Source organism: Pithys albifrons, chromosome 22 (genome assembly GCF_047495875.1).
Source record: "Pithys albifrons albifrons isolate INPA30051 chromosome 22, PitAlb_v1, whole genome shotgun sequence".
Taxonomy (NCBI): domain Eukaryota; kingdom Metazoa; phylum Chordata; class Aves; order Passeriformes; family Thamnophilidae; genus Pithys; species Pithys albifrons.
In genome coordinates this window covers 2027065-2053297 of record NC_092479.1, presented here as the reverse complement: position 1 = coordinate 2053297, position 26233 = coordinate 2027065, and the positions used below count along the sequence as shown (strand labels likewise).

Below are 26233 nucleotides of genomic sequence, written 5' to 3'. Positions count from 1 at the left end.
TTATTAGGAAAGCGGGATGTTATTCCACAGCCCTCCAGAGGACAGGGCTGCTTCCTCCCCTGAGGAACCAGGATTCCTTAGCTCATACATAACTACCAACCCGGGAACGTCTGGCTGTAATTCCTTCAAAATCACACACGTTTGCAAGTGCTTAGCAAATAACTGAGACTTTGGAAGGGATGTGATGAGACCATGTGCTGGCCAAACAACTCAGCTCTTTCTCCACAGACAATGGCCTGGTGGAGGTGGGAGAACCCACAGCCACCGTTTGTCTTCATTTCTGGCTGTTTCAGTGATGACACTTTCATAAACAAGCCCAAGGAACCACGACCACATCAAATTCCTGCGCGACACCTCCACAACAGATCTGAAAAATCAAATTCTGGGACAAGCCATTAAGAGCAAATTGGGAGAAAACCACAAGAAAGCTCCATGGCCTGGTTTCTGGCTGGTCAAGGTTTGCAGGAGTAACTGGGCAGTGCAGCAAACCTACATAGCTCTTTCCAGCACTGTGTTTCCATAGAGTCTCCTCATTCCTTTTGCCACCTCTCCTGCCTGAGTGACCACCACAAAAGATGGAGCCTGAAGTTATGGACCTGATGAACTCAGTGGACATTTTGTGGACATGTGTGGACATTTTATGGTCATTTTATAGGGATGGTCCATCAACTAAGGGACTGCAGAATCACTAAGGTTGGAAACCCCTGCCAAGATTATGGAGTCCAACCACTAGCCCAGGACTGCCACGTTCACCACTAAACCACGTCCCCACAAGTGCCACATCCACACTCCTGTGTATCGTATCTGTGTGGGGATGAGCTGCCAGCTGGGGTTAAACCACAACGGGGAGAGGGAGAGCTAAGAAAATCCAACACATTTCACAGGGACAGACCCAACAGACTCCAAGAATTAACAAGCAAGAGCCTGTGAGGGGATGCCTGGGAGAAGAAGAAAGCTGGTAAGTCCTTGAAGACATTAATGCAGAGCATCTCAGAGCAGAAGGATCATGCCTAGTGGATGCACTAGGATTACAACGTGAGGGAATGGCAAGCACTCAAGGTCTCGCTTGGTTTGAAATCACTTCTGGGAAAATAATGAAAAAGCTGATGTAATTCCAATCATAAAGAATTAAAGAACAGGAGTATAATTAGCACCAGTCAACATACTTCTACAGGAAACAGGTCTTGTCAAACAAATCTGATTTCATTCTTCACTGAGATTACAAACTGGATTGGTGAGAGCAGTCGTGTACAAGGCAGGGGAGTGTCTGAGTGCTGGTATCAGGAGCCATGAGGGCAGCATGGGGAGCAGAGCTGCTGTGCCAGCCACAGCCCAGCCACTGCCTGGACCCCACATCACCAAAAACACACTAAAGAGATTAAGAACTCATTAGCTGGCAGGTTCCAAGTAATAGTTCCCAGAGCTTGACCTCAGTGGGCTCTGCAGGAACCAGCCCCGGGTTAATTTTTGCCTCACAGTCAGCAATGATGGAGAGGGATGAAGGAAAGCACTGCTGAGGTGTATAATGCCCTTGCAGGCTTGCAGAGCATCCTCAGGTGAAGGATATGGGATTCACCTCCCTTGGCGTTCGCCATATGAAAAAATAATGCTCCCACTTTAATGCAGTTGTTAATTTTCTCCAGATAGTAACGACAGAGAAAAAAGGGCCTCCAAGGACAGGCTGATGATCGAGACCAGCCAGGCAGGTGGGCTGAATTGCCCTCAGCAGGATATTCAGGCAGGAGGGGCTGCTTCCAGCTTACATCAGAAATCCCATTTTTGTGATGATGATTAAATTGATCAAGTCATCTTCAAAGAAAATTTAGGGGTTGTACAAACGTTAAAATAAATTAAACTCAGTTGGGTTTAAACTGAGCACTGGTCTCCTCCTGCAACCACCCCTCAAGCTGGTGTGGCTCAGCAGATCTATGCACCAGAAAAAGCTCCAGATGGCCCCAGTGACATGGTGGCACTGATTAGGGACAGCCCTCCATGCCCAGCTCTGGCACCACAGCACAGATGCTGTTCCCATTCAACAAACATTCACTGTGTGTGAAACAACAGGATGACTTCAGTTCCCATTCAAGCAGGACTGCCACCACAGCTGAGACCTCCTGGCTGCCAGGAGGATTAGGGCTCTTCCTTCTTCTCCACTGCTGGCAAAGCAGGAGCATAACTACAGTTTTAAGGTTTCCATGAGATGACTGTCCCAGACAGGAGCATCTACAGTGTCCCAGAGATGAGTAGCCCCAAGACACAATCAAGGTGTGCACACCTGCCTCAAGGATGCAGCAACCAGGATAAGGAACACACTCAGCTTCACCCCTGGACACCCATCCATTCCCTGCCACTTTGGCTCCTGAAACGGTGAACAAAACTCAAAGCACCTCAAGAAAGTCCCATCAATAGTATTAAACTAGAAGCTCTTCCATGGCAGGCATCACACATGGAGGGGAAGGTGAAGAAGGTGAAGGTGAAGGTCAGAACACAACCATGGCTAGAAAGAGACCACCTGGTCCCCAGACCAAGCTTTAGGATTTTCAGAAGGTTCGAGAAGCTGTAACTCAGGAGCATTACTCAGCTACAGCAAAGACAGGTCTGAAGTATGCTGGGAGGCAGGAAAGGAAGAGTCACAGGTCCTTGCCCGTCCCAAGGTTAGGGAAAACTCTCAGGCAAATAGCAAATCCGTGTGGAAAAAGCCCACAGCAGTGGGGAGGGAGCAGCTGCTGTTGTCAGTGCCTCCTGGGCTTGTCATGGCTGCCTCTCACCCGCTGCCTCCCCAGCCAGATCCTCTGACATCCAACACCGCCTCTGCCAAGCCAGCCCAGTTGGGTTCCCCCACTAATGCAAGCAGAAAACCCATCCTTTGGGGGCTCCTTTATATCACAGCCTCCCCCCAAAAAGCCTCAGTCAAAGCAAATGCCAGACCCATTAAGTGCGAAGGACCTCACAGCCAACACAGGAATGCTGGGGCTTGATGGACTGTTTATAGAGTCTTTTATAGGAAGGATGGGTAACCTAATCCCAACTACAACATTTTTTATGCTGCTCTGTGAGGGTTCAGCTGTGATTAAACTGTTGGCACGGTCCCATGGCACATAAAACCATGGAGACCAGCAAGTCTCATCCCCACCAGAGCCCTGCAAATGCAGGCGGCAAACGTGTTCCAAGTATTAAAGGCTGGCGAGCCCTGCTGTGGGACATGCCCCTCACACCTCCACCAGCCTCAGGAGCCTGCAAGACCAAAATAAAACATCTCCAGTGAATATTTACTCCTGCTGCTGCCCAGAGCAGGGCACAGGATAACCACCGCTCCAGGGCTTGGTCTGGGTGCCAGAGATGCAACAGAACAGTGCTCTCAGCAGTGGGCTTCAATGTCCTTCTCTCCTAGAAGCAGTGGCAGGACCAGCAGAGAGCCCTCCACCACCCTACTAAAAGACTGAATAAATCCCATAGCAATGTTTCCTGTTCTGTTAAAACACTTGATTTTGGGTCAGCTTCACTCAACTGAGATGATCCAAGTCCACCCACTGTCTCTTCCAGGCTGATGCTCCATGGCTGTAGCTGAGACCACGGAGTCCAGCATGAGCAAAGTCCTCCCAGGGAGAGGACATCCAAATGCTCCAGCAGATGTTGACCCAGGAAAACTGTGCCCACGGGGGCCAAACCGCACCCAGAGCACTCAAATTTGACTGCCTGAGAAGGAAATAAAGATTTGGAACTGGGAAGACTGCAATGGCAGGTACTCCCAGCCCAGGCTTGGCACAGGGTCATACCAACCCCATGCTGCAGTACAGGCTGCTGCAGCAAAGCCAAGCCCCTCTCCAGCTTAGATGGAAAGGGGAAAAGAGTGAGGGGCTGGGGCAGGGACTCCTCGGTGCAACACACTGATGGGGACTGCTCATGGGATGTGCCTCCTCGGAGCAGGCTCGCTCGACACTGGACTGACGGTGTCTCCCAGCACCACTGGTGGGTGGGATATCTTCAGGCAATGTGAACATGATGTTTGTTTCATTTCATTGTTATAGAATTGGAACAGAAACGAGGTTTGTCTTTTTTTAATTTATATTTTTTGGCTCTGTTGACTCATCCATCAGTTTGCCTGCTCACCCTCGTGATACTTCCCTGGCATGATGCATCATCTCCCTCATGGCCACCACACTCAGCGCAGGTGGGCTCCCACCACCCACGTTAGCCCATGGCTATGCGAGGTGGTCTCTCAGTTACAGCTCCGGAGCACACAGAGCACAAGAGCAGACCATTGACTTTAAACCCTTCCTCTGCACTGAATAAAAGCCACCAGCACCTCAGGAATCCTCGCTGAGAAACCCCACCTCAGCAGCTAGGAGAGGAACGTGTCTGCCCTGGGCTTTCTCTGTGGGATGGGAGTGCCAGCAGTTTTATTTTAGTCCTGTGCAAGTGCAGCACAAATTCCTGCCACCAAGGGGAAGGAGACCCCGTGGTGTTTTCAGGTGCCATCATCTGAGCCTGTGCCCTCAACGAGGTTCCTCCTTGCAGCACACACAGCACAGACCCTGATGCACCACACACGGGCACCTTGCTGGTGACACACAGGGGTGAGCATGTCACCATGGCTCGACGAGCCCTCGGCACCCCTGGGAGACCTATGGAGGGGTCAAGCCCTTCTCCACCCCTCTGGCCTCCAAGCAATTCAGGGCTGGTGAATGCCACACCCAGGGCTGACCTCACAAATCCTGTGTTTTTCCCTTCCCCCTTTGTAGCCCACACACCAAGGACCTCCCAAACACACAGTAAAATGCTGGGTCAGCTTTCCAAGGGCTCAGCACCCACAAACAGGAGCTCAGGTCATATTTAGGCCACCCAAATTACAGGGCAAGGGTTCTCCTTGAGGGTGACCTGCTTGGCTTCTCCCAACACAAACCTATATTGGCAGTCTTTGCCATCCCATCCAGGATGCCACAGGGACATGTGGGCTCCACTGGTCCCTCCTGTTGGTGCCAAACATGCTGCTCCCAAACCCACCACAGTCCCTGGCAGTGTCCCCTAAACATGCCCAACTTTCCAGTCCAGAATCCAACCCCTCTCTCTGCAGCCCCACCTCTCCTTACATAGGGACTAACGGAAATTGGGAGCAGCAAAGCAGCACTGTGGGACCCAGCAGGGAGAGGCTGAACTTCACCCCCAACCCACAGATAAGGAAGGATGGGCTCCTGCAACGGCCAGGGATGAAAGGAAAGCCGCAACGGCTGAGCTGACTCACTCAGCTTTTGGCATGTGCTCCTTTTCCCGCCACGTGCACACCCATGAACCATGTCCCACCAGGATGGGGACAGCTCAGTGGCCCAGAGGGAACAGCCCGGATGCACTCCCTGGCAAAGACTCACCTGCACACATCTACATCTTCTGCCTGCCCAACAGACCATAAACCAGGGCCAGCCAGGAGACCTGACCCCAGCCACCACTCAGAGCATCAGTGCCTACTGAGCCAAACCTGGGAACAGAAACCAGGCAATGCACGGGAGCAGCTGCCAGTAAATTCAGCATTTCCAGAGAATCTGTTTGTATCAAAAGCTGCTGTTCTGCAGCCAGAATAGGTGTCAGTCACAGCAAAATCTCGTGGCAGCTATTCAGTGTGATGGCATAAGAGTTTGACAAGGGATCAAAAAAACCCCAAAAGCAATGTGAGCAGCTTCTCTAGTCTCCATTTTAACTACAGCCGTGGGAAAAGAGAGGTGAAGAGCCAAAAGCAGGAGAATATGAGGTGTACCAGTGCTGGCTCTGTGCAGCAGTAGCAGAGCCACACAATACAGGCAGCTGCTCCTCAGTGGGGATGCTCCATGGCAGAGCCACAACCTGAACTGTCACTCAACTGCCACAGGTGAGCTCAAAGCACCCACCTACCCCAGGACAGCTCCATCACCCCTGAGCTGGCCTTGTCCCCTCACAGACTCACAACCTGCCCCCTGCCCTGTGCTTTACACTGAACATGCCACAGAGCAGACCCTGTTCAACACCTCCCACCAGCCAGACATCAACCCCTACTAGTGCTGCCAACATCCTAATTAGCACCTTCCCTGCACTGGCCCTGCTTCCAACTGCTCTGCAGCTGTCCAGGACTCTCGGAGGTTCTCCAAAGGTGACAGGGAATGGGGACAAGTCCTGAGGCACCAGCCACTGTCCCTTCCAGGGCAGCTAGCACAGCAGCTCCCCCAGCCCACACCAGCCCTGCTGCACTGTTGTGAGTCTGCTGTCAAGGGATTTTCACACAGCATCACACAAACTCCTCTGTTTATCCTTCCTGAGCCTACAGAGTGGCGCTGACATGCAGCGGGGATGGGAGAAGCCCAGGAGTGTCCTTGTTACACAGGGATTATCCATCTCTCTGCAAGGCAGGCAAAACAAGTGGGGCTTTGTCCCACTGTCACAGAATCACAGGATGGTTTGGGTTGGAAGATCATCTCCTTCTACTCCCTGCCATGGGCAGTGACACCTTCCACTAGACCAGATTGCTCCAAGCCCCTACAACCTGGCCTTGGACACTTGCAGGCATTTCCTGCATAGACAGGGCACCTCCAGTCTCTACCTGGGGAATGTATTTGCTTATCTTGCCTGGAAACTGTCCCCGGGGGAACTGCCCTGCTCTGTCTGCTTTGATCCACTCCCTCACTGCCTCATCACTGCACCCCACCCCAGGCAGCACAGCCAGCTCAGGGGGTGGCACCTCCATCCCACTGCCTGGCATGCATCAGCACTGGGTGATCAATACCCTGCCACCAGCCATTCCCCACGTCCAGGCATCTGCTGCTCTCTGCTCCCCAGGGAAGGAAAATACAACATCCTCACCTTGCTTTCCCTCCCAGAGAGATGCCCAGGGAGCCACATGTCTGTTCCCATTTACCACAGCTGCCACAACATGCATACAAAGGCTGGGGACACGATACCAGCGCTCAGTCACCTGCAAGGGCACTCTGCAAGCAATCTTGGAGGTGTTAGGATCCTGCAGCAGAGATCCTGAAGAAAAGATCCACAGGAAATGCTTTCCCAAGGCTGGCACGCTGCAGTTGGCTCCCTGCAGACTGGCCAGCCCCCATCCCTGCAGGCACCGCGCTCCAGTCAGCCCGGACACCTTGTTTCACTCCAGCCACGCTGCCCCCAGGTCACGCATTTCTCCCGCTCGCTTTGTCCCCTGATACCAGACAGGCTTAAAAGTAAAACAAGGCCAAGATTTATGAAGTGAGGCTCACCATAAAGGTTTCCGAGTCGCAGTTGTGGAGCCTGGAAACAGGATTACAAGCAAAGCAAATCACGAAACGCGAGTGTAACCTCGGCACAGCGAGACATGACCCCTCACATGCTCCAGCCCAGCTCTCTCCCAGGCGTGTGGTGTACACCAGCTGGGGCTGCCTGGCCAGCACAACCATCTCCATGGTGGCCCAGGCTTCCTTGACCTCCCATGGTTGCTTCCAGCTCATCTGGGTGGCCCAGTTCTGACCCTCAGCAGACTTTCAGCCATACCTTGCCTTGAACCAGCTGCACAGGTATTTGTCAGCCGAGAACACTTCCAGATCTCATTCAAGATCAAACCCAGCTTCTTTGGACATATCCTCAGAATTCCATGGTGACCAGTGCTTAAAGGGAGTCCAAGGGAGCTGGAGAAGCACTTGGGACAAGAGCATATTTTACAAGTGATGGGACAAGGGGGAATGGCTTCCCACTGCCACAGGGAAGAGTAAGATGGGATATTGGGAAGAAATTCTTCCCTGTGAGGGTGGGGAGGCTCTGGCACAGGTTGGGCAGAGAAGCTGTGGCTGCCCCATCCTTGGAAGTGTCCAAGGCCAGGCTGGACGGGCCTTGGAGCAACTTAGGCTAGTGGAAGGTGTCCCTTCCCAGGGCAGGGGGTGGAATGGGATGAGCTTTGAGGTCCCTTCCAACCCCAACCATTCCATGATTCTATGATTCTAGGACCAAGCCCTTCCCCTGGGCCATCAGCCTCATCCAGAAGTCCAATGCTGGCTATACAAAAAGCAGACCTGGCAAGAAAGATGCATCTCATGAGAAAGGATTGAAGCCAAACTCACAGAGGCATCACCTTGTCCATAACTGGGGAGAATGAGCTGCAGAGTGACAGGAGCAAGAAGCAGGGAAGGACGATACCAGCTCCATCCAGGAGTGCCAGCCACAGCCACCAGCACATGCCTGGAAGGAGTAGAGAGCTGTGGATGCCAGTAGACCCAGGTCCTGGTAGGACATACACACATCAGTCTTGAAACCAACCACACACCTAGAGGCACCTGAACAGCCCATTCCTGCCCTGTTTGTCCTCCAACAAATCGTGTCCAACCCTGCAGTCTCAACCCAAACCAAAGTACTTGGGTTCAGTGGCCACTATGCAGGAACTAGTGGCCTCCTGGGAGGCTCAAAGAGCAGGGTCTCCTCTGGAGTCTTAAGAGCTTCTGAGGACTCCCTGTCCCCTGCCCCAAGGCAAAGTCCTCTGATTGTCCTCACTTTCTCTGAGACACTCAGGGATAGGCAGAACCTGCACTGTCATGCCACAGTGCATGAGGCTTCTCATCCACAGCCTGTGCACCAGGACTGTGGAGAATGGAGATGCCTTCTCTGTCCTGCATCCCTCTGCTTAAGTTTTCTAGGCTCCCAGAGGGTCTTGACATGAGGTCCAGAGGGTCCAACCCCTGTCTGACCCTCTCCATCCTCCCTGGTTCCCCTCTCCTCTGCCTCTCAGCAGAGCAATGCCGCAGCAGCCCCCAAACGTAGGTCCCCACAAGCGGTGGCAATGACATTCAATCAGAGCTCACCAAGCTCCAGCAGGGCCTCACACATTTTGGGGACATATTTAGGGAACTGAGGTGATACTTCCCATGGTCAGGACTCATCTCAGCCCACTGCCAGACAGACAGACGGACCAACTGGGCACAGGCAGCAAGCTGCCCAGCATGTGACAACCATCACCAGGGACACAGCCTGTCCTCCAGCCTGCTGCAGACCTGGTGTGCCCGTGCTCCCCAAAGCCTGGGTGGGAGCGGAGGGGATCCCAGACCTCTGCAGCCATCTCGACTGGCTCCCCCTCCCCAGGAGCCTGCCCGCCAAGCCCACTGTTCCCTTTGTCTGGCCCTCGGAGCACGAGCACGCGCGGCTCAGGGCGTCCCCTCCGCCACGGGCACATTCACACGCTCAGCTGCCCTCGCCACCCCGACCCACTCGGCCAAGCACCTCCCCTAACCCAGCCCTCGCTCCCCAAGGTGAACCCTGGGCTAATGGCAGCTCCTCTTCTCCCCCAGCTCCAACCAGATGCTCTTGGCCTCCAAAACTCTGAGGAGGGTGAAGGCAAGTGCCCACAGGCATTTTCAAGGGGACATCACCCTTGGTTGGTCATCCTGCCAAAATCGGGAACCTATGGAATGCCAAAGGTGTTCCCAGACCCAGAAGGTTTACCATCATGGTTCACCAAGGCCAAGAGCATCCAGAGTGACATGGACCTCCCCAGCACTTTGCCTCGGAAGCCGCAGATGGTCTTGAAAGCCAAACTGGGAGCTGAGGGGCAACAGGACCCCACCAAGCCTGGGGAAGGCACTTTTCCCTTGGGACAGACCTCAAACAACACATCTGCCATGGGAGGCTGAGCCAAAGGGATTCCTGGTTTTCATCCCACCTCCAGGAGTACACCAGGATGCTCAGGGAGGAGGGGCAGGAAGCGCCCCTGCTACTGATGCCCCCGGTACAGGATGGACAGGGATGGGCTTCACCCTCCATCGCTCCTGGCTTGAAATCTGCTGCTTGAGAACTCCAGAGGGGAAAAATGTAAAATAAACCTTCATCATCCTCTTCTTCACAGCTCCCACGGTCCAATGCACCTCTGTGCCCCCCACCCCAAGCTGCATCTGTCCTGGAGTCCCCCTCCCCTCTACCTCTCCTGTACAAGCATCTTCACTTCCATTCCCAGTCTTCCCCGGTTAGGAGTTGACGCTTTCAAAGAGCCATCCACAATGACTTTAAGATCTCTTTCTTAAAATGCTAATAAGTAATTTAAAGACTGCCACTGTGCATGCATGGGTTTAGGGTAATTTTTTCCATGTGAATCCCTTTTCATTTAATCTGCCACTTTATAGCCCAGCTATCCAGTGTCATGAGAGCCTTTTGCAATATTTTCAAGACAACTGTTGTTTTTATCATCCTGAATAATTTTGTATAATCTGCAAACACTCTGGCCTTCCCATTCCCACCCCTCTTTAGTTTATGAATACATCACCCAGCACAAGCCTCATGCTGACCCCGTCCAGTGGGAAAACTGACTCTTTGTTTCCCATTCTTTAAAGAGATTTTAATCCATAAGAGAGCCCTTCCTCTAAAATTACTGCTCTGGAGTCTCCTGGATCACCCAGGGAGATCATCTTAAAGGATGCTCGTCCCATTTACTCTGGCCCAAATATTCATTTTAGTGATTTATTGTAAAATATCAGTTCTCCTGCTGCTGCTTCAGGGCAGTCTCCCAGCCCTGCCCTAGGAAGGAAAACTCCTTGGCAGGAGTCCCCTTGGCCACAGCCATTTGGGGGGACACTGAAGTCATTCCCCACCTCCCCAAGGGCTCCGTCCTGTGGGTTTAACTTTCCAATACTCATTTGTTGTGGGGAAACTTGGGGGAATAAGTCATTTCTTCTCTCAAGTTATTTTTTAAACTCCTCTCTGCCTGCCTTATATGGCTTCACATTCACCACACCACACTTTCTAATTTTTTTTCTATTTTCTCCTTTTAGATACCACTTCCACTTTCCAAAGAACATCTTTTTACCTCCGTTGACCTCCTCCAATTTGCCATTTAATCAAGTTTGCCTTTTTTTTTTCTTTTAGAAAACTCATGTTAAATGGCTGCATGAATTTATTCTGAGCTTTAATTTCCTTTCCTACATTATGGGCAAGTACTGCCCTATTTTAGCTTCTCCCTTCCCAGCTCTCCTCCACTTTGCCTCACACACCAGTACTGTGTGGTGGTTTTAAGGGCTGGTAGTTTCACAGATGCGATGGTCTGACTCTAAGAGAGATAAGGTGGAAAGAACATCATTTATTGGATCAACTGGTAAAGCTTCACCAGTTTTTGGAGCTCCACAGTCCCTTCTCATGCCCACTGGGAGACTGAAACTGCTCCCACGCAGTCAACCCTACGTCGTGCACATTATATTGGGTTCTAATCCAGAGATCCTCCTCCTGTGGACTCTCCAAAGAACCCTGATAGTACCCAGCCACTAAAACTATGATTTCTGAATGTAACATTTAGGGAGGCACAGACCAGTCACAATTATAGTTGTGTTTTCTGCCCTTGTGACCCATTTCATCTTCCTTTAATGCCTGGCAATTTCTGAGTGGGCTGGCATGTCCTGCACAGCCACCCCTGTGCCCGCACCCTGGCACAACTTGCCACCCATTCAGCACATTCCTGAAACAGCTGGCACTGACACAAAGTCAGTATCCATATATTCCTGCAAATCTCCCAGCACCTCTCCTTCCTCACACCCTCCCTCCTGCTGTCACCTGGCCCCCAAGGGGTCCCTGCCCACTTCCAGTATTCCCAGTGATTCCCCTGTGCTCCTGCACCCCAGGCTACCAGGTCGGGCACAGTGATCCCACCCGTGCTCCCCCATCCCTGGGTACCAGGCAGGGCAGAGCCCCCTCCCAAACACCCCCGTGTGCCTCTCCCTCCCACCCGCACACACATCAGCTCCTTATCGCGGGAGGCCCCGGCGTTACCCTTATCTAATGGCTGAACTTTTGCCTCCAAGGATCTTCCCGCTCCCTCCATCCCAAGAAGAACCAAGAGGGAGCTGTGCTTCTCCCTTACCTCTGCAAACCAGAGCCAGATTTGGGAGGGACTGCAAACAAGCAGGGCAGCCCACACGGGTCTTTCTCGGTAAAAATGGGCTTTTGGTGGGCTGGGAACCTCGTTCCCAGGCAGAGCCACCCCCAGCACCCATCTCAGCAGCACTGGTGTGTCGGGAGTGGGTGTGTGTCAGGGCAGGAGTAGGGGATCAGACTCCTGTTTATCCCTTGCTCCAAAGCGCTCAGGCCTTGGGCACTGCCACAGCATCCAGTATTTCCCCAGCTCCTCAGGCAGGTTTGGTGGGTGCCCACCCCTCTCTCCAGTCAGCTCAGGTATGTGTACACAAACGGCCATGACCAGTGCAGGCAGGTCCTCAGCCTGTCTCCAAGGGGATTACTTCTCCCATCCCTGGGGGACAGCCCCAAACCCCTTGGCAGAATCTTCAAGGCACAGCCACAACCCCTTTCACAGCCCCAGATCCCTCTGTAGGGTGTCCCAAGGGGCTGGGGAACAGCAATGGCCATGCCAACCCCAGGCACTCATCCCCTACAGCCCTGTCCCTTCCAGCACCTCGTCCCTATGCTTTTAGTCACCCAGAAGAGCTGGAAATTCAGCAGGGATTGAGAGAATTGCTGCTCCTGCCCGGAAAAACCATGGAGCAGAGTGGCAATGGCTGCAACATGGACCTTTAAATGAGGCACTGATTTACTTGTTTTCCAAAAGGAGTTTTCCTTGTTGCTGCCCCTGTAATGCAAAGGGCAGGTGGGTGCAAGGAATGTGCCTTGTCAAAAATTAACCCAGGAAATGGAGGGGAGGGGAGGCAGTGGAAGAGAGGTACAGAGCCACCCTGAAACCACAGGGTCTGCTCTGCTCCTCAGTGCCATTTGTCCCAAAAAATTCTTTCCCAGCCTGGTCTCGGGACAGCATTTGCATATCTGAAGTTCAAGCACACGGGAGGGATCAGCTTCTTCACAGATCCTGTGTTTTATCCTGGACCTGCTGCTCTGCTGTGTCTCTCCTGGAGCGTGCTGGGCTCACTGGGATGTTCCTGCAGCTTCTGTGGTCCTGGCACACCTGAAACATGTCACCTCCCTGGAGCACCAAGGTCAATGCCCTGGTGTGACCACAACCCTGAAGGGATGGCTCAAGTCTTCCCCCATGGAGACTGCAAAGCCAGATACAAGGAGGCAAAACCAACCCAGTGTCCACTGGCATCCCCCCACACCCACAGGGCCTGGAGGAGGCTGTGGGGGTGCTCAGCAGGTTGTGACCATGGGTACAGGAGAGGAGACCATAACTGAACACTAAAATATCTTATAGCAGACATGAAATTAAATATACTGTAAATATATTACAGAATCACAGACTATCCCAAGCTGGGAGTGACTAACAAAGATCATCCAGTCCAACTCCTGGCTTGCACAGGACACTCCAAAAATACCACCATTTGCCTGAGAGTGTAAGATACATTATGTACATTATAATTCACTATGAACTATGTAGAAACTCAGAAGTCCTGTCTCCTGCCTGTTCAGAGGATGGGCAGGGATGCACATGTCCAGCACCTCAGCCACAGTATGCCCTGGGAATACCCACCCTGGGACTGGACACAGCACTCCCAGTCCAGCATTCCTCTTCAAGCCCAAAGCTGGGCTCAGGATTAGGATTGCTGGGCACAGCTGATGTTCAGTATCAAGTCCCCTCTCCTGTGATGCTGCTTCCCAGCACAACACAAGGCGGGCGATTCCGCGTTGCCCACTGGAGCCTGGCGCTGCCTCTGTGCTGCCAGCCCCGGGCTGCCCACACCCTCTCAGACAGCAGGGCCATCTCGTGTCTCCTCTTACATTTTTGGCACAGGGCTGGCTCTTCTCCAGCCCTCGGGAAAGTTGCCAGAGCTGCAAGGTTTGTGAAAACTTAACTCCAACGGGGTGAAGAGTGCCGTTGGGTTGGTTTCCCCCCCTTGCACGGGACTTAGACGGGCTGTTGATTTTAAAATACCTCAGTGTCCTTCGCAGCTGCCCCCGAAACACCTCGGCAGCGTCAGTGCTCCGACCCGCCCGCAGCACACGCGGCAGGAATACAAAGTGGAGCCATTAGCGATAGCGACACTACCAACCGATGTGGGATCCAGACCCCTCCAGGACTCCTTTGTTCTTGACTTTCTGGTTTGGGTTTTTTTTTTTTTGAAAAACACACAAAAAACTTTCCTTTGAGAAGCCTGAACTTTCTCAGCTGCAGACACGTTACCTTCCAACTGCCTTCACAACTATAGGCAATTCCTAACCTCTGCTTTATGTACGTTGTCATCCACCTCCCTGTTTTCCATATTGATTTATGTTTTACGTTCTTTTCACATTTCCTTTTAACAGAGCTGGTTTTAACCAAACAGCCTTCCCTCCCGAGCCTGAGCCACGCATTCTGCTGGCCAGTGAGCAATCAACTTCCAATTTCCATGCACACTCCTGTTTATATTTCCTTCCCTATCGGCTTTGTTTCTAATTAAGGTTTGTTAAATGCAAGTGAATATATAGCATACAGAGAAATATAAAGCATGTAGATAAATAAATACCCCACACACAGCCGCACTGACTAAGGCTGTGCTTTCAACCACGGATCCCAAAGCACTTTGTCATGTTCATTAACAAAACCTCGCGGCTCCCTTGGGAAAGACGCTTGGATTATTTTACGCCTTGTAATTAGGAAAACTGAGGCACAGAGGAGACAAGTGAAATTACCAACAGTACAGAAACGTTCTGTGGCAGAGCTGAAAACAGGACTCAAGAGGCAGGATCCTCCAGAGTTGTGGTTTTCCCCTGAACAAGCCTTTTTGCCCCCATTTTGGCCCCGGGCATTTGCCGGAGCTGGTGATGGCAGCGTGGAGGACATCGCCACTGCAGAGGTGCCGGCGGCCCAGGCGACGTAGTGGGGTCCAGCCAACACCTCCATGGGCAGTGGCTGGTGTTGGGTCAGTCTGTCCTCACCAAAGGGATCCAAAGCATTTGGAGGTGCAGGTAGACACCACATCCAAGCACCAGGCAGCCACAGGAAGAGGTAACTCCCAAAGGAAGGAGCACAGGTGTGCCCAGGGACCTGTATCCTGCATGCTTTCACCCTGCCGGCTCTCCAGCTTTTTCCAGGAAGGCTGGAGATCGGGTCTGGCCGCCCACACCAACACTGCGAGTGACCATCACAACCTCACGACACACACAAGGCAAGAGGCAGCAGCTGGGGCATGAGGGGACCCCACTGAACCCAAACCAACACGGTCGAGCCCAGCTGGGAATGGCTGCTGGAAGCACCAGTGCAGGGCGACCACTGACCACCTCCCTGGGAACCTCCCCATCCATAGAGGAGCACACCTTAGAGATCATTTTTGGTGGGAAAAACAGCCACCAGCACAAGCTGCCCCTTTGTTTCCAGGTATTTTCCCCATCCCTTGGGATGTCCCCTGGCACTCGTTCATCCAGAGCCCGGTGCTCCTGCCATGATGGTGGGAAAGGTATTCACGTCTCAAGCACGCACGGAGGAGCCCCGGAGCCGGTCACTGACCCCAGCACCGCCCAGCAGCACCTCTCGGGGTGCAGGAGGGGCAGGGTGGGGTGGAGGTGTCACCCCATCCCTGCACAAGGCACCTGGCACTGTCTCCACCACAGTTGGCAGCATTTGCTTGGCATGGCCAAGCCCGCTCGGCCCTGCTGGCCAAGCCCAGACCCTGTTGGAAGTGTCAAGGCCACCAGCTGATGGGGCAGACGTCCTGCATGGACACGTATGCTCCCAAAAACACGCTCATCACCCCAGCCCTCCCCCCGATAATTAAAACCATGCTGGGCTCATTTGAATAGCAGAGCTGGCGAGCACTCTCCGCTGCAACGTAAATAGTCCTATTTATGCCAAGCTCCCATATTGTAAATATCACGATGTATAGCTGGCCAACCCATGAGTCATCTCCCAAAACTCCAACTTAATAAATGGTGCCTCATCCATGTTCCAGACAAACACTGTCCATGTGGCTCCCACTGCCCCACGTGCCCAGGGCCAGCAGTGGCCACCCAGCCTGCGCAAGGAGCCCAATGGAGATGGAGGGACAATGAAGCCACCCAGCCCCTGAGACACGACCCTTCCACAATGGACAGGCACCCATGGACCGCGCTGCTCCGGGACGAGCCGGCGTTTGGCCTGACACCTTGTCCTCGCCCCTGCCCAGCCCAGTTCTCTGGCGCTTCCCAGGGTGTCCATGCAGAGGGTGAGCAGGAGGAAGGAAGGAATGGCTGGGATGGTTTGGGAGCTGGAAAACGAGTCCCTCCTTGCCCAGACCCCAGCACGGGGCTCCCACCCGACGCCATCCCCGCGCACCCAGCCCTGGAGCTCCCACCTGCCGCCTCGCTCTGCTTTGTCTGAGCACCGGGGACCTCGGCGGGAGCTCGGCTCCTCCCGGGGTTCGGGAACGCCACGGCCCAGCGGGGAGCCGGCCCCCAGCCCCGGGATGCCGGCGAGGCCTGGCGGAGGGGCGCCCCAAAGACTCTGCCAACACCGGCGGCGGGCACGCGGCGGTGAATCCCGGGCATCCCTGGGGGACGCGCCGTGGTACCCAGGGATGCCCACCTTGGCGAAGGGATGGAGGGCAGAAGGGCGGCCGGCGATCGGGAGGGTCTGGGGATGGCGGGGGCACACACGACACACCGGGCTTCGGCGGCGACACCTCCAGCTGGGGCAGCACTTCCCCAAACTTCGCCTCCCCTCCGAAGGGGGTGCGGCGGGAGCGGGGGAGGGGGCAAAGTGCCACCCCCAAAAAACAGGGAAAACCCGGAGGGCGCTCGCCCTACCCACAGGGCCCCCTCCACCCGCGCCCCCCCTTACCTTCCACGGCGGCGAGCAGGGGCAGGAGGGCGAGGGGGAGGCAGCAGAGCCACAGCGGCCCCATGGTGCGCGCCGGGCCGGGCATCAGAGGCGGCGCGGCCGGCGCTCCATGGAGGCGGCGGAGCGGCGGAGCGCAGAGCCCAAGCCCCTCGCTGGGGCCGCCGCCGGCGCGGGCACGGCCGCGGGCACGGAGCGCTCCGCCGGCCCCGCCGCCGCGGCCGGGCCGAGCCACCGCCACCGCCGCGCGGGGGACGCCCCGCGCCGCCCGCCCCGCCCCGCCCCGTCCGGGGCCGCGCTGGCCGCGGGGGCCGCGGGGGCGGCGGCGGGGGCGGCCGCGCCGGGCGGGGGGCGGCGGGGCCGGCGGCGGGCGGGGGGCGGCGGGGGGCGGGCGGGCGGCGGCTCCCCCCGGCCCGCCGATGGTTTCTCCCGGAGCTGTCGATCATGCAGAGAAAGCCGTGATTTCAGCCCAAATCCGCCGCGCCGGGGCTCGCTGCGCCGCCGGCACCGGGCAGGGCGCGGGGGGCCCGCGGGATGCCCCCGCCGCCGCCCTTCGCACCGCCCGTGGTCCCGCGGGGCTGAGCCCCCGCCGCTGCCCAGCGGGGCCGCGGGGGCGAGGCCGGTGAGATTCCCGTCCAGAGAAGGGGACGTGTCCAGCAGAATAAAAAAAAGAAACAAAATCCGAGGAGGTGGTAAAACCTTGACTTGTTGCTGGCAGCCCTGCGACCTGTCCACCCCGCGCCACCCCGGCCCCCTGGGGACAGCCCAGGTGGAAATGGAGCAGGAATTCCCCCCACTTCCCGCGTGGAACAGTTGTGAGCCGGTCACAAGCCCCACTGACACCACTGGGGTCAAGCAGGACCTTCTCACAAAGTGTAGGGTGAGACCCAGCCCCACTTCTGCATCGCAGCACTGAATAGCCTCAGCTTCCTCGCTGCCTGGGAGCCAATCTGCCCTGTGAGCACTTCGGGAGCCAAATCCTCTTCAGGACATGGCACAGGAGGTTTGGGACCAGATGGTCTCTAAAGTCCCTTCCAACCCAAACCAAGATATGTGACTGTTACCAAGACTACTTGCCCCATAAGGTCCCTCTGCCACCACACTGACATCTCCTCCTCCCCCAGTCTAGTCCTCCAGCACCCATGTTTTACCTCACAGCATCCTCTGCTCACCCTCCATAGCTGTGTTCCAATTTCTGCTGTCTAGGAAGGAGGACCAGATGCATCCTGCAAGAATCATTTGTGTCCTGGAGAATCTTCCCAGGGAAGTCACACCCTGCACACAAGCTGTGCCAGATTCACAGGCAGGAGCTGAAGACCCACTGGACTTCCAGGATGGACTCCTGTCCCTGAACTCACCAAAGTGTCTAAGATATGGAAAAAAAATTCTAGGCTCCACTGTGCTCTTCCTTGTCTCTTTTCTGAACCAGCAGCTTGACCATCTTGTGTTCCCCGCCTTGACCCATCATGCCACAAGAAATTATTTCACAGGAGTGTTTAGAGAAGGTCACAGTTCCCTTGATGGTTTTGGCCACACACATGAGCCAAATGGGCTTTCTCAGCAACGTGTGACCAGCTGCAGGCTCCAATCTGCTTTGCAAGCTCCTGTCACTGCAGATGTTGCTGCTCATCCAGGTTGGTCCCACATCCAGCAAAGAAGCCTTTGGAGAATCCTGTGGCCCAGCTCCATCACGTGTGGAGAAGCTTCCATCTTTACTGCCTCTTTAGGGACCACTCCATGGAAGAAGGAGGCTAAAGGTCCAGGCCAGTGGTCTTGCAGCTCCTGCCTCGAGATGTTTTCCTCTCCAGGACAAGAATCCCAAGGATCCCCAACAGTTACCCACTATTCTAGCACTGTCCCAGGCTACTCCATTTCCCAGGCTCTTTCCTTCGTCCCCACTGCTCTGGTGCACCCAAGCATTTCCCATCTGATATTTGAAAGTGCTCACCATTTTCAGCCTCCTCTAACCCTTCTGTATCCCAGGGCTGTTGTGTCCTGCAGTGCTCTAGACAGGCACATCCCCAGGGATCCACCAGTTCTCCAAACTGAGAGCCTGGAGTCCAAGAGCAGCAGCCCTGTCCTTTTGCCAGTGTCCACACAGACCCTCAGGATTTTACTGCAGCTCTCCAGGGCTGCACTGCCAGACACAAAGGGATTTTTTTTTCCCAATGGAACAGTTACTGGAGACCTTCTCTCTTCTCCTTTGAGCATGCCCTTAGGCTGTTGCTGATGGATATGGATCTTGGACCATGTAGACTTGTTGTCCGGCTGCTACACTGACTTTGAAGTTCTTATATGATCCTTGGAATCTGTTTTGTGCCTTGAAAACAAAATAGTCATGAACTGTGAGCACTGGTCCCAGCTCACGCCTTCTCTCTGTTTACAGGAAGGGCTTTCCATGACTTTTGCATCCTTTTGGAAGCCATGGTAAGACCTGCCAAGGTTCCACAGGCTCCCTCACAAACCTGCTGTTCCCATTGCAGGCAGTATCACCAGTTTCCACCTTCTGACCTGAAGCCACAAGCCCCTCTGGTCACCAAGCCACCAGCTCTGAGCAGACCAGTAAGTGCCACAAAGCCCCACACCATGACAAGTGACTCCAGACCTCCTCCAATGCCCTTCTCTGCACCTTTCACTCACTCTGCACCAGGTTTAGTAGCCCAGTTGTGGACTGGGAAGCATTGTGTGTCCTCACTGCTGTCCTCAGCCAGCCACTACACTGTGAGCTGCTGCTGATGCTCTCCTTGCTGCCATCTGGTGACAAGTGGCCGCGAGACTGTGTCACATGGATGTGGCCACCATCAGGCAGCTTGGACAGAGCCACCCTGGGAGTCGAGCTGTATTGGTTTTACTGATACTTGCTACCCAGAACTAACCCTTGGGCAGCACTACCACTGTAGGATGCTCAAACCCTGCTGCAGAGAGCATTAGTTAAAGCCTTGACGTGGTCACAAAAAGGAGAGAGCCACCCCTCCAGTTGCACCTACGTTTTAGTTTACATCAAAAGATGGTTCCCAGGCAAACAGAGCCAGGAGAGATGTCATCTCAGGGACATTAAAGGGAGTTTGATGGTGATGCATTCAATGCAGCATTTTCAGTTCCTGGTGCAGGAAGAACAGGTTCCATTTGCACATGAAGCCCTTGGCTCATCACAGCTGGAGGAGGTGGCTCCCTCTCACCCTCTGCAAGGGAGGCACAAAGGAAAGCAGTGTCTGTGCAAGGGGCGATCTGGAGCCATCACGCACAGACTCTCAGCTCAGTGCAGTTGTTCTTGGTGATCCCACAGAGCCTCAGCTACCAGAGAGGTTCAGGAGAGGCTTCTTGCGCCTGTGGTCCAGGGAAGCTACTTGATCAACTCAATGCTCCAACCAGTGGAGAGAGAAGTTTATTTGGGATGGGAAGGATGGAGAGCCAGTCCCATGGTGGTACGTAGAGCAGTAAATTTGGCTGTGAAGTCCCACCAAGAGCAGGCAGGGAGCTGGTCCAGGGCCACTGAGAGATGACCTGCAGGGAACTGGCGCCCTTGGTCATGAACTGGCACACTTGGTCATAAACCAGCACCCTTGGTTACATGTCTATATGCAAGAGGAAAGCTTTCCAGCTCTTGTCTGAATCCCTTGGGCTCCAAGAACCCTCGAGCTTCCAGGGGCAGGTTTGGAGGAAGAAAACATGAGCATATTTTTACAGAAATTGGAGTCTCCCTGCAGCAGCAAATCCCGCAAAAGCAAAACCCAAGTGAAAAGCAGCTTCAGCTGTTCTGGCTCTGGCTGTGACGGGCTTGGCCCCAGGCCAGTGAGTTAATTCTGCCTATTAACTAATAGTATAGTATTGTCAGTAAAGATTCATTGCTAAACTTATGTTTTTAAGATATCACTTATCATTTAAACACTTAACTCCTGATCCCCGAACATGTACAGGCACCATGTAGCCCTGCAGCCATGCTGCAGATAACCAAAGCCACCGCTGGCTGGGGAGGCCAGGCAGTCTTTAACCCTTTTTCCCCTCTTTGTTTGAAAGATAAATTGTCTGGAGTAGCACTTTCCAGAGGAGAGCAGGCGAGCAGGCCCTCCCGCTCAGGGACCGCTTATTATCACCTACTTAATGTTCCCCAGCTCAGCAGGGATGGAGGAACTGTTCCCAATAGCTGGTTTGTCTAACCTCTGTGAAGGGTGTGTGAACAGCAAGAAACCCCATGGATATCTGTGATTGCAGCCTGTCACCACCAATGGCCTCCCTCTGTCCTTCCTTGGCTTTCCCCATCACCCCAAGTGCTCTGCAGGCTGGAGGAGAAGCAGGTCTGGTCCTTCGGGAGGAAGGGTGGGAGTAGGAGGGGCTCCCCACCTCCAGGCTGAGCCCTGGGTGCTGCCCAGCACCTCACAGCTCAACATCTCCCCTCTGATCGGTACCATAAAATCACAGCTTTCAGTGATCTCAGACCAGAGCAAACCAACACTTGTATCAGCTGTACCAGTCACCAGCCACCAGCCACGCAGGCTGCAGTCCTCTGTTCTCCCCACCCCACTGGGGACACTGTGGTGAGGTTTCTCTGCACAAAGTTAAATCAAGATAAAGCTTTTATATCCCTTTATGCTTGGTGAGGGTACCTGGCCTTGGATGACTCGTGCTGAAACGTGACACTGGACAGCCCACCTCACTCAACCTGTTTGGCTTGTTGCAGGGACTTGTGGAGGTGGAACCAGCAGCTCCCTCTCCCCTTCAGCCCTTCAGCTAATTCCTCTGGCATTTCTGAGCTCATCTATTGCTACCTGAGGGATTCCTGTGTGCAGGAACTCTCAGCTACCTGGTATCAGAGTAGGGTGAAACAGAGAGGAGTAAGCCAAGCATCGTCCTGCACTGGGACCCCCAGGAATGAGGCAGAGCCACAGCAAAGCTTCAGGTAAGGATTTAATTAATCTCTTTGGGGAGACAAGGGTGGCTGCAGTGAAGATCGAGGAAGGTAGCACCGTTTCTGTTGCTGTTGTCATATTTGAAGTCTGAGGGTTTAGAGCCTTCAGCTAAATTAGGAAGGGAAAGTCAACTGGTGGATTGCAGTAATGATTTGGAGAGTTCTCCGCTCCAAAAATGAATGAAACTTTTGAATGGTAGCCATGGGAACAAATTAAAGAGAAGAGGCACTTTTGAAGCATTTAAAATAGATTTAGAACTGTAGAATTGAGCAGAAAATTTGGGATATTTTGTTGAACAGCTAATTTGAACCCATGTTCAGAATTAAAAGTAACTTTTGGAAAAACAAAGTTTGTAAATGTATCTCTTGGGGAGTTCAGAGATGTCAAGTCTTTTTGAAAAAGTTGTTTGGTAAATAAGCAGTACCTTAGAGAGACAGAAAGGAAGAGAAGTTATAAAAAGAAGGCAAATTTAAATAAAACCATATATTATATATTTATTTTTAATTAAACCCCAAGGATTTCCTGATTTATAGAATCATATCATCATTAAGGTTGGAAAAGACCTCCAAGATCATCAAGTCCAACCCTTGACCAAATATTACCACACTTCCAGAATGCAGAGAAATGCAACAGTCAAGAACATAAACTATTACTTTATGTTTAAAAACCCCCACATTTACTTGGGTATTTATGTATACAGCAAAGAATACATGGAACCATCACCAAAATACCATGTTATATATATAAACCTAATCTAATACTTTACAGCCATAAGGCACGACTGGCAGAAGGTGGAGTTTGTATTCTGCAAAATATTTTCAATTTAGTCCTTGATTATAGCCAGAAATACCAACGTTAGAGAATAAATCTGCCTGGTGGGTAACCCCAACTGCCAGGCATTACCTACTGACAGGGGGAATGACATAAAAGGATGCTCGATTTAATTGCTGTCATTTGTAAAGGCTTGCAAAAGAAAAGGATGTAACCCAAGCTAGTTTGTGGCAGGGAACCCAAGGTCCAGATTTCCAGAAAATACTTTTAAATTTGTTGAAAAGAAGGTGGAAAAGCTGAAAAGTCAAACTCAGGTCCGTGGTAAATACTATAAAATTACAAAGTGGCATCCTTGAAATTGAGAATGCTGAAATGGCATTTAAGAGGAAACCAGGGAGAAAACTATCTGATTTTTGTCAATGCTGGTGTTCAAAGTTGGAGCTTTGCAAATGCATATGAACACTATGAAAAAATGCAACATTCCGTGTTACACTGAAGGCACTTGAGAGGAAAGTGCTGCAGTGCCCTGGGAGAGCAGCAGTTTATGAGAAGGCAAATACAGGATCAGAAGCAATGGCCTGGTGTGAAATTGCTCTTTCCTCCTAAGAGGTGATTGCTACAGAAACACAGACCTGAAGGAGGCAACCACATCTCCTTCTACAGAAGGATGGAAAAGAGACAGGTTATCAAGGTCAGGTGGGATGGGGCCCTGAGCAAACTGATGGAAAGTGTCCCTGCCCATGGCACGGGTTTGGAACTGGATAACCCTTAGGGTTCCTTCCAACCCTAACCATCCTATGATTCTATCCATCTCTTTCCAAAGGGAAGAAAGCTACTGGAGATGTGGTGGCATGAAGAAAGCAGAGCAGTGTGCCAGCAAACCCCCACCCTATGGTCTGGAGATGAAAGGTCAGGAGTCAGCGTGAATGAGGCTTGTGCTGTATGATTGGCATTTTCTATTTTCCCTTTGGGTCTGGGAATATCCATGTCATTAAGATCTGGGCTGAAATATGTCTGAACTAGAACAATTCCTGCAGAATGAGATGGATGGCAAATGCATTCACAGGCTCCCGATGCTGATATTGACTGACTTACAATTTTTTTATTGGAGATTCATCAGAATAATAATCTCTAGCCATGAGCTATCATAGAATTATGAAATGGGTTGGGTTGGAAGGGACCCTAAACCACATCCTTTTCCAACACCTTCCACCAGCCCAGGTCGCTCCAAGCCCCATCCAACCTGACCTTGGACACTTCCAGGGATGGAGCAGCCACAGTTTCTTTGGGCAACCTGTGCCAGGGCCTCCCCACCCTCACAGGGAACAATTCCTTTCCAATATCCAATCTAACCCTGCCCTCTGGCAGTGACAAGCCTTTTTCCGTTGTCCTGTCCCTCCAACGCTTTTCCAAACTCCCTCTCCAGGTTTCTCCTAATCTTATTTCAGGTACTGTATGGATGCAATAAGGTCTCCATGGAGCCTTCCCCCTTTTCCAGGCTGGACACCCCCAGCTCTCCTGCCCAGGCACAGCTGGGGGATGCAGAGGGGGTGTGTGATGGAGAAGTGCAGGGATGCAGAGGTAGGAGTGCAGTGGAAGGGGACTGGCAGCATTAAAAATGCACAGACAGTGGAGGTGGTGGGCACAGCCTTGAGGAAGGAGAGGCCACTGCTTGCACTCAAACTGTGAACAGGCATGGGAGAGCAGAGGGAAGGGAGGCCTCCCTGCAGGACTTGAGGCATGCTGGCCATGGCGCCAGAGCAGAGCCCTGCCCTGGGGCTGTCTGTGGCTCTGGAAGCAGCGGAAGGAAGCCCTGCCCAATTAACCAAGATGGATGGAGCACGGCTGCCCCTGGAACAGCCTGTCCACCTGCTCTCTGGGCTGCTGCCCTGGCAACACGAGGGGCCTGCCAGCAAAAAAGTCCTCAGGTGACTCCTGGCACCTTGACATGGTGCCACAGCACCACTGGCATGGAGCAGAGCTGGTAGAGAGGCCATGGCACAGGTCCCTGCCATGAGCACCGAGCACAGCAGACAGCAATGGTCAGAAAGCTCGTGAGTTCATCCTTTCATTGAGGAAGGGTGCCCAGCACCTCATCGAGCCCTTCAGTGTGGCTGATAGAGGAAGCTCTTTGCAGTTTTCCACCCAAGACTTGATCCTTGCAGCTCCTGGGACCCTCTTGGCCCACTTGGCCCACTGGCCCCAGCATCCTGCCTTGCCCCTGTGGAACTTCTCCTTCAGTGCTCCTCTGGGGACTCTCATGAGCACCCATGGCTGCTGTCTCCTCCTGCACCCACCAAGGTGTCCCTGCTCCTGCACAGCCACAGCAGCAGGGCTAAACCTCTCACCAACCATTCCAGGCACCAGGAGAGTATGGGGTGCCTTGAAGGGGTGCTGTGGTGGCCATATGAAAAGTCCCTGGAAGACATAAAAAACATGTCCCCAGGGTAAGTGCTATCCTGCCAGAGGAGAATCCATGGGTCTTCTGCAAAAGGGAATCCTGCTCCACAGCTCCTCAGAGCCCTTCAGAGTGGCCAAACACATGTGGTCAGTGCCATCTGTTCCTGGCATCTGCTGGGGGTTCCAAAGGCTTTTCATTAAATCCCTTGCCAGAAGTTTTTTTAAGGAAAGCAAGAACCCAGGAGTGTCAAGTGAATTCCTTGTCATTTTAGTTGCTGAAGAACTGGTAGAAGAAAGGAGTAAGCAGAGGGAGGTCACCAGTGTGTTCTGCAGGGTCTGAGCTGGACCTGTCCTCCTCAACAGTCTCAGAAGTGGCAGGAATAGGGATGAGCTGGGAGGTAACAAAGGATAAGTGATGTCATGGGGAAAACAGCCGTAACTTCATGTGCACGGCAACAAGGCTGTTCTCTGTTTTTTCCCATGAAAGAATCAAGGCCATTAAATGATGCTTTTATGAGGTCCAGGGCCAGATCAAAAAGATTGGGGGACAGGAGTAAAGGAGGTGGCACTTTACAGGGATGGGAGATGAACCAAGGACCTCCTCAGCAGAGCTGTGGATACATAAAACTCACAGGGATTCAAGTGGAGACTGGGGAAGTTCTCAGAAGGGAGATTCAGGAATCAGTAACACACAGGGAAATTAATAGAAATTAAAATAGTTGTGAAGTCTTCAATACAGATCTTCCTGAAGTCCTGCAGTCCCCCAACCTGTCCTCTTTCTTCCATTAAAGTCCTTCCTGGTGCTTGGGAGGTGTTATGGATGCTGAAGATTTGTCCCACAGACTACACAAGCCTCTGGACTGAGCCAGTGCAGGTGCCCCATGGCTTCAACATGGCACCAGTCACGGATGGGGACCTCCAGCACACCCCTGCCAACCACATTCATGTATCCGAGAGGTCTTTAATTTGGGTTTCTTTTGCTTTTTCCTTTCTTTATGTGTTTTGATTCTGTCTATAGAGCTGAGAATGCCAAGAGACAGCTGCTGTGCTGGTGCTGGGCTGGGGCTTCAGCAGGGCCTTTGGTGGAGGGCACTGGTGAGGAGGAGGAGGGGAACAGCAGGCACCTGAGTTAGTGCTCTGGGTCCTCCAACCCTGGGGCCACAGCAGCACAGGAGCTTCCAGCCTTGAGATATGGAGGCAAGGATGTGCCAGGCTGGCTCTGTGTTGAATGCATTGCTCAGCAAGAATACTGGAGAGGAAATAAATCAGCCCCTGATTTACCTGGGAGGACAGATACTTCTTCCCAACTGGTTTTTAATTTGGACTCAATTTCCAGACCCGGCTGTTCAGATGTCTCTGAGATAAGTGATCTGTGTAACATTTGAGTCAAACAGGATTTTCCTTCTTCACAGACACCAAAGCTGTGCTCTCTAAGTGGATGTTCCAGCTAATGAGGTGTTAAGTGTAGAGAGAATCACAAGTACTTGAGGGC

At 53.1% G+C, this 26233-nt stretch overlaps 1 protein-coding gene across 2 annotated transcripts in view; it reads right to left on the bottom strand.

The window, feature by feature from the left end:
• EPHB2 (EPH receptor B2) overlaps positions 1-16905 on the bottom strand; it is a 136108-nt gene extending 119203 nt beyond the window's left edge. For both annotated transcript variants that reach the window (XM_071575935.1, XM_071575936.1), the window contains exon 1: positions 16667-16905. In XM_071575935.1, coding sequence (XP_071432036.1) covers positions 16667-16751 — 85 coding nt within the window. In that variant the 5' untranslated portion in view covers positions 16752-16905. The remainder of the gene's footprint in view (positions 1-16666) is intronic.
• Positions 16906-26233: the final 9328 nt, after the last annotated feature.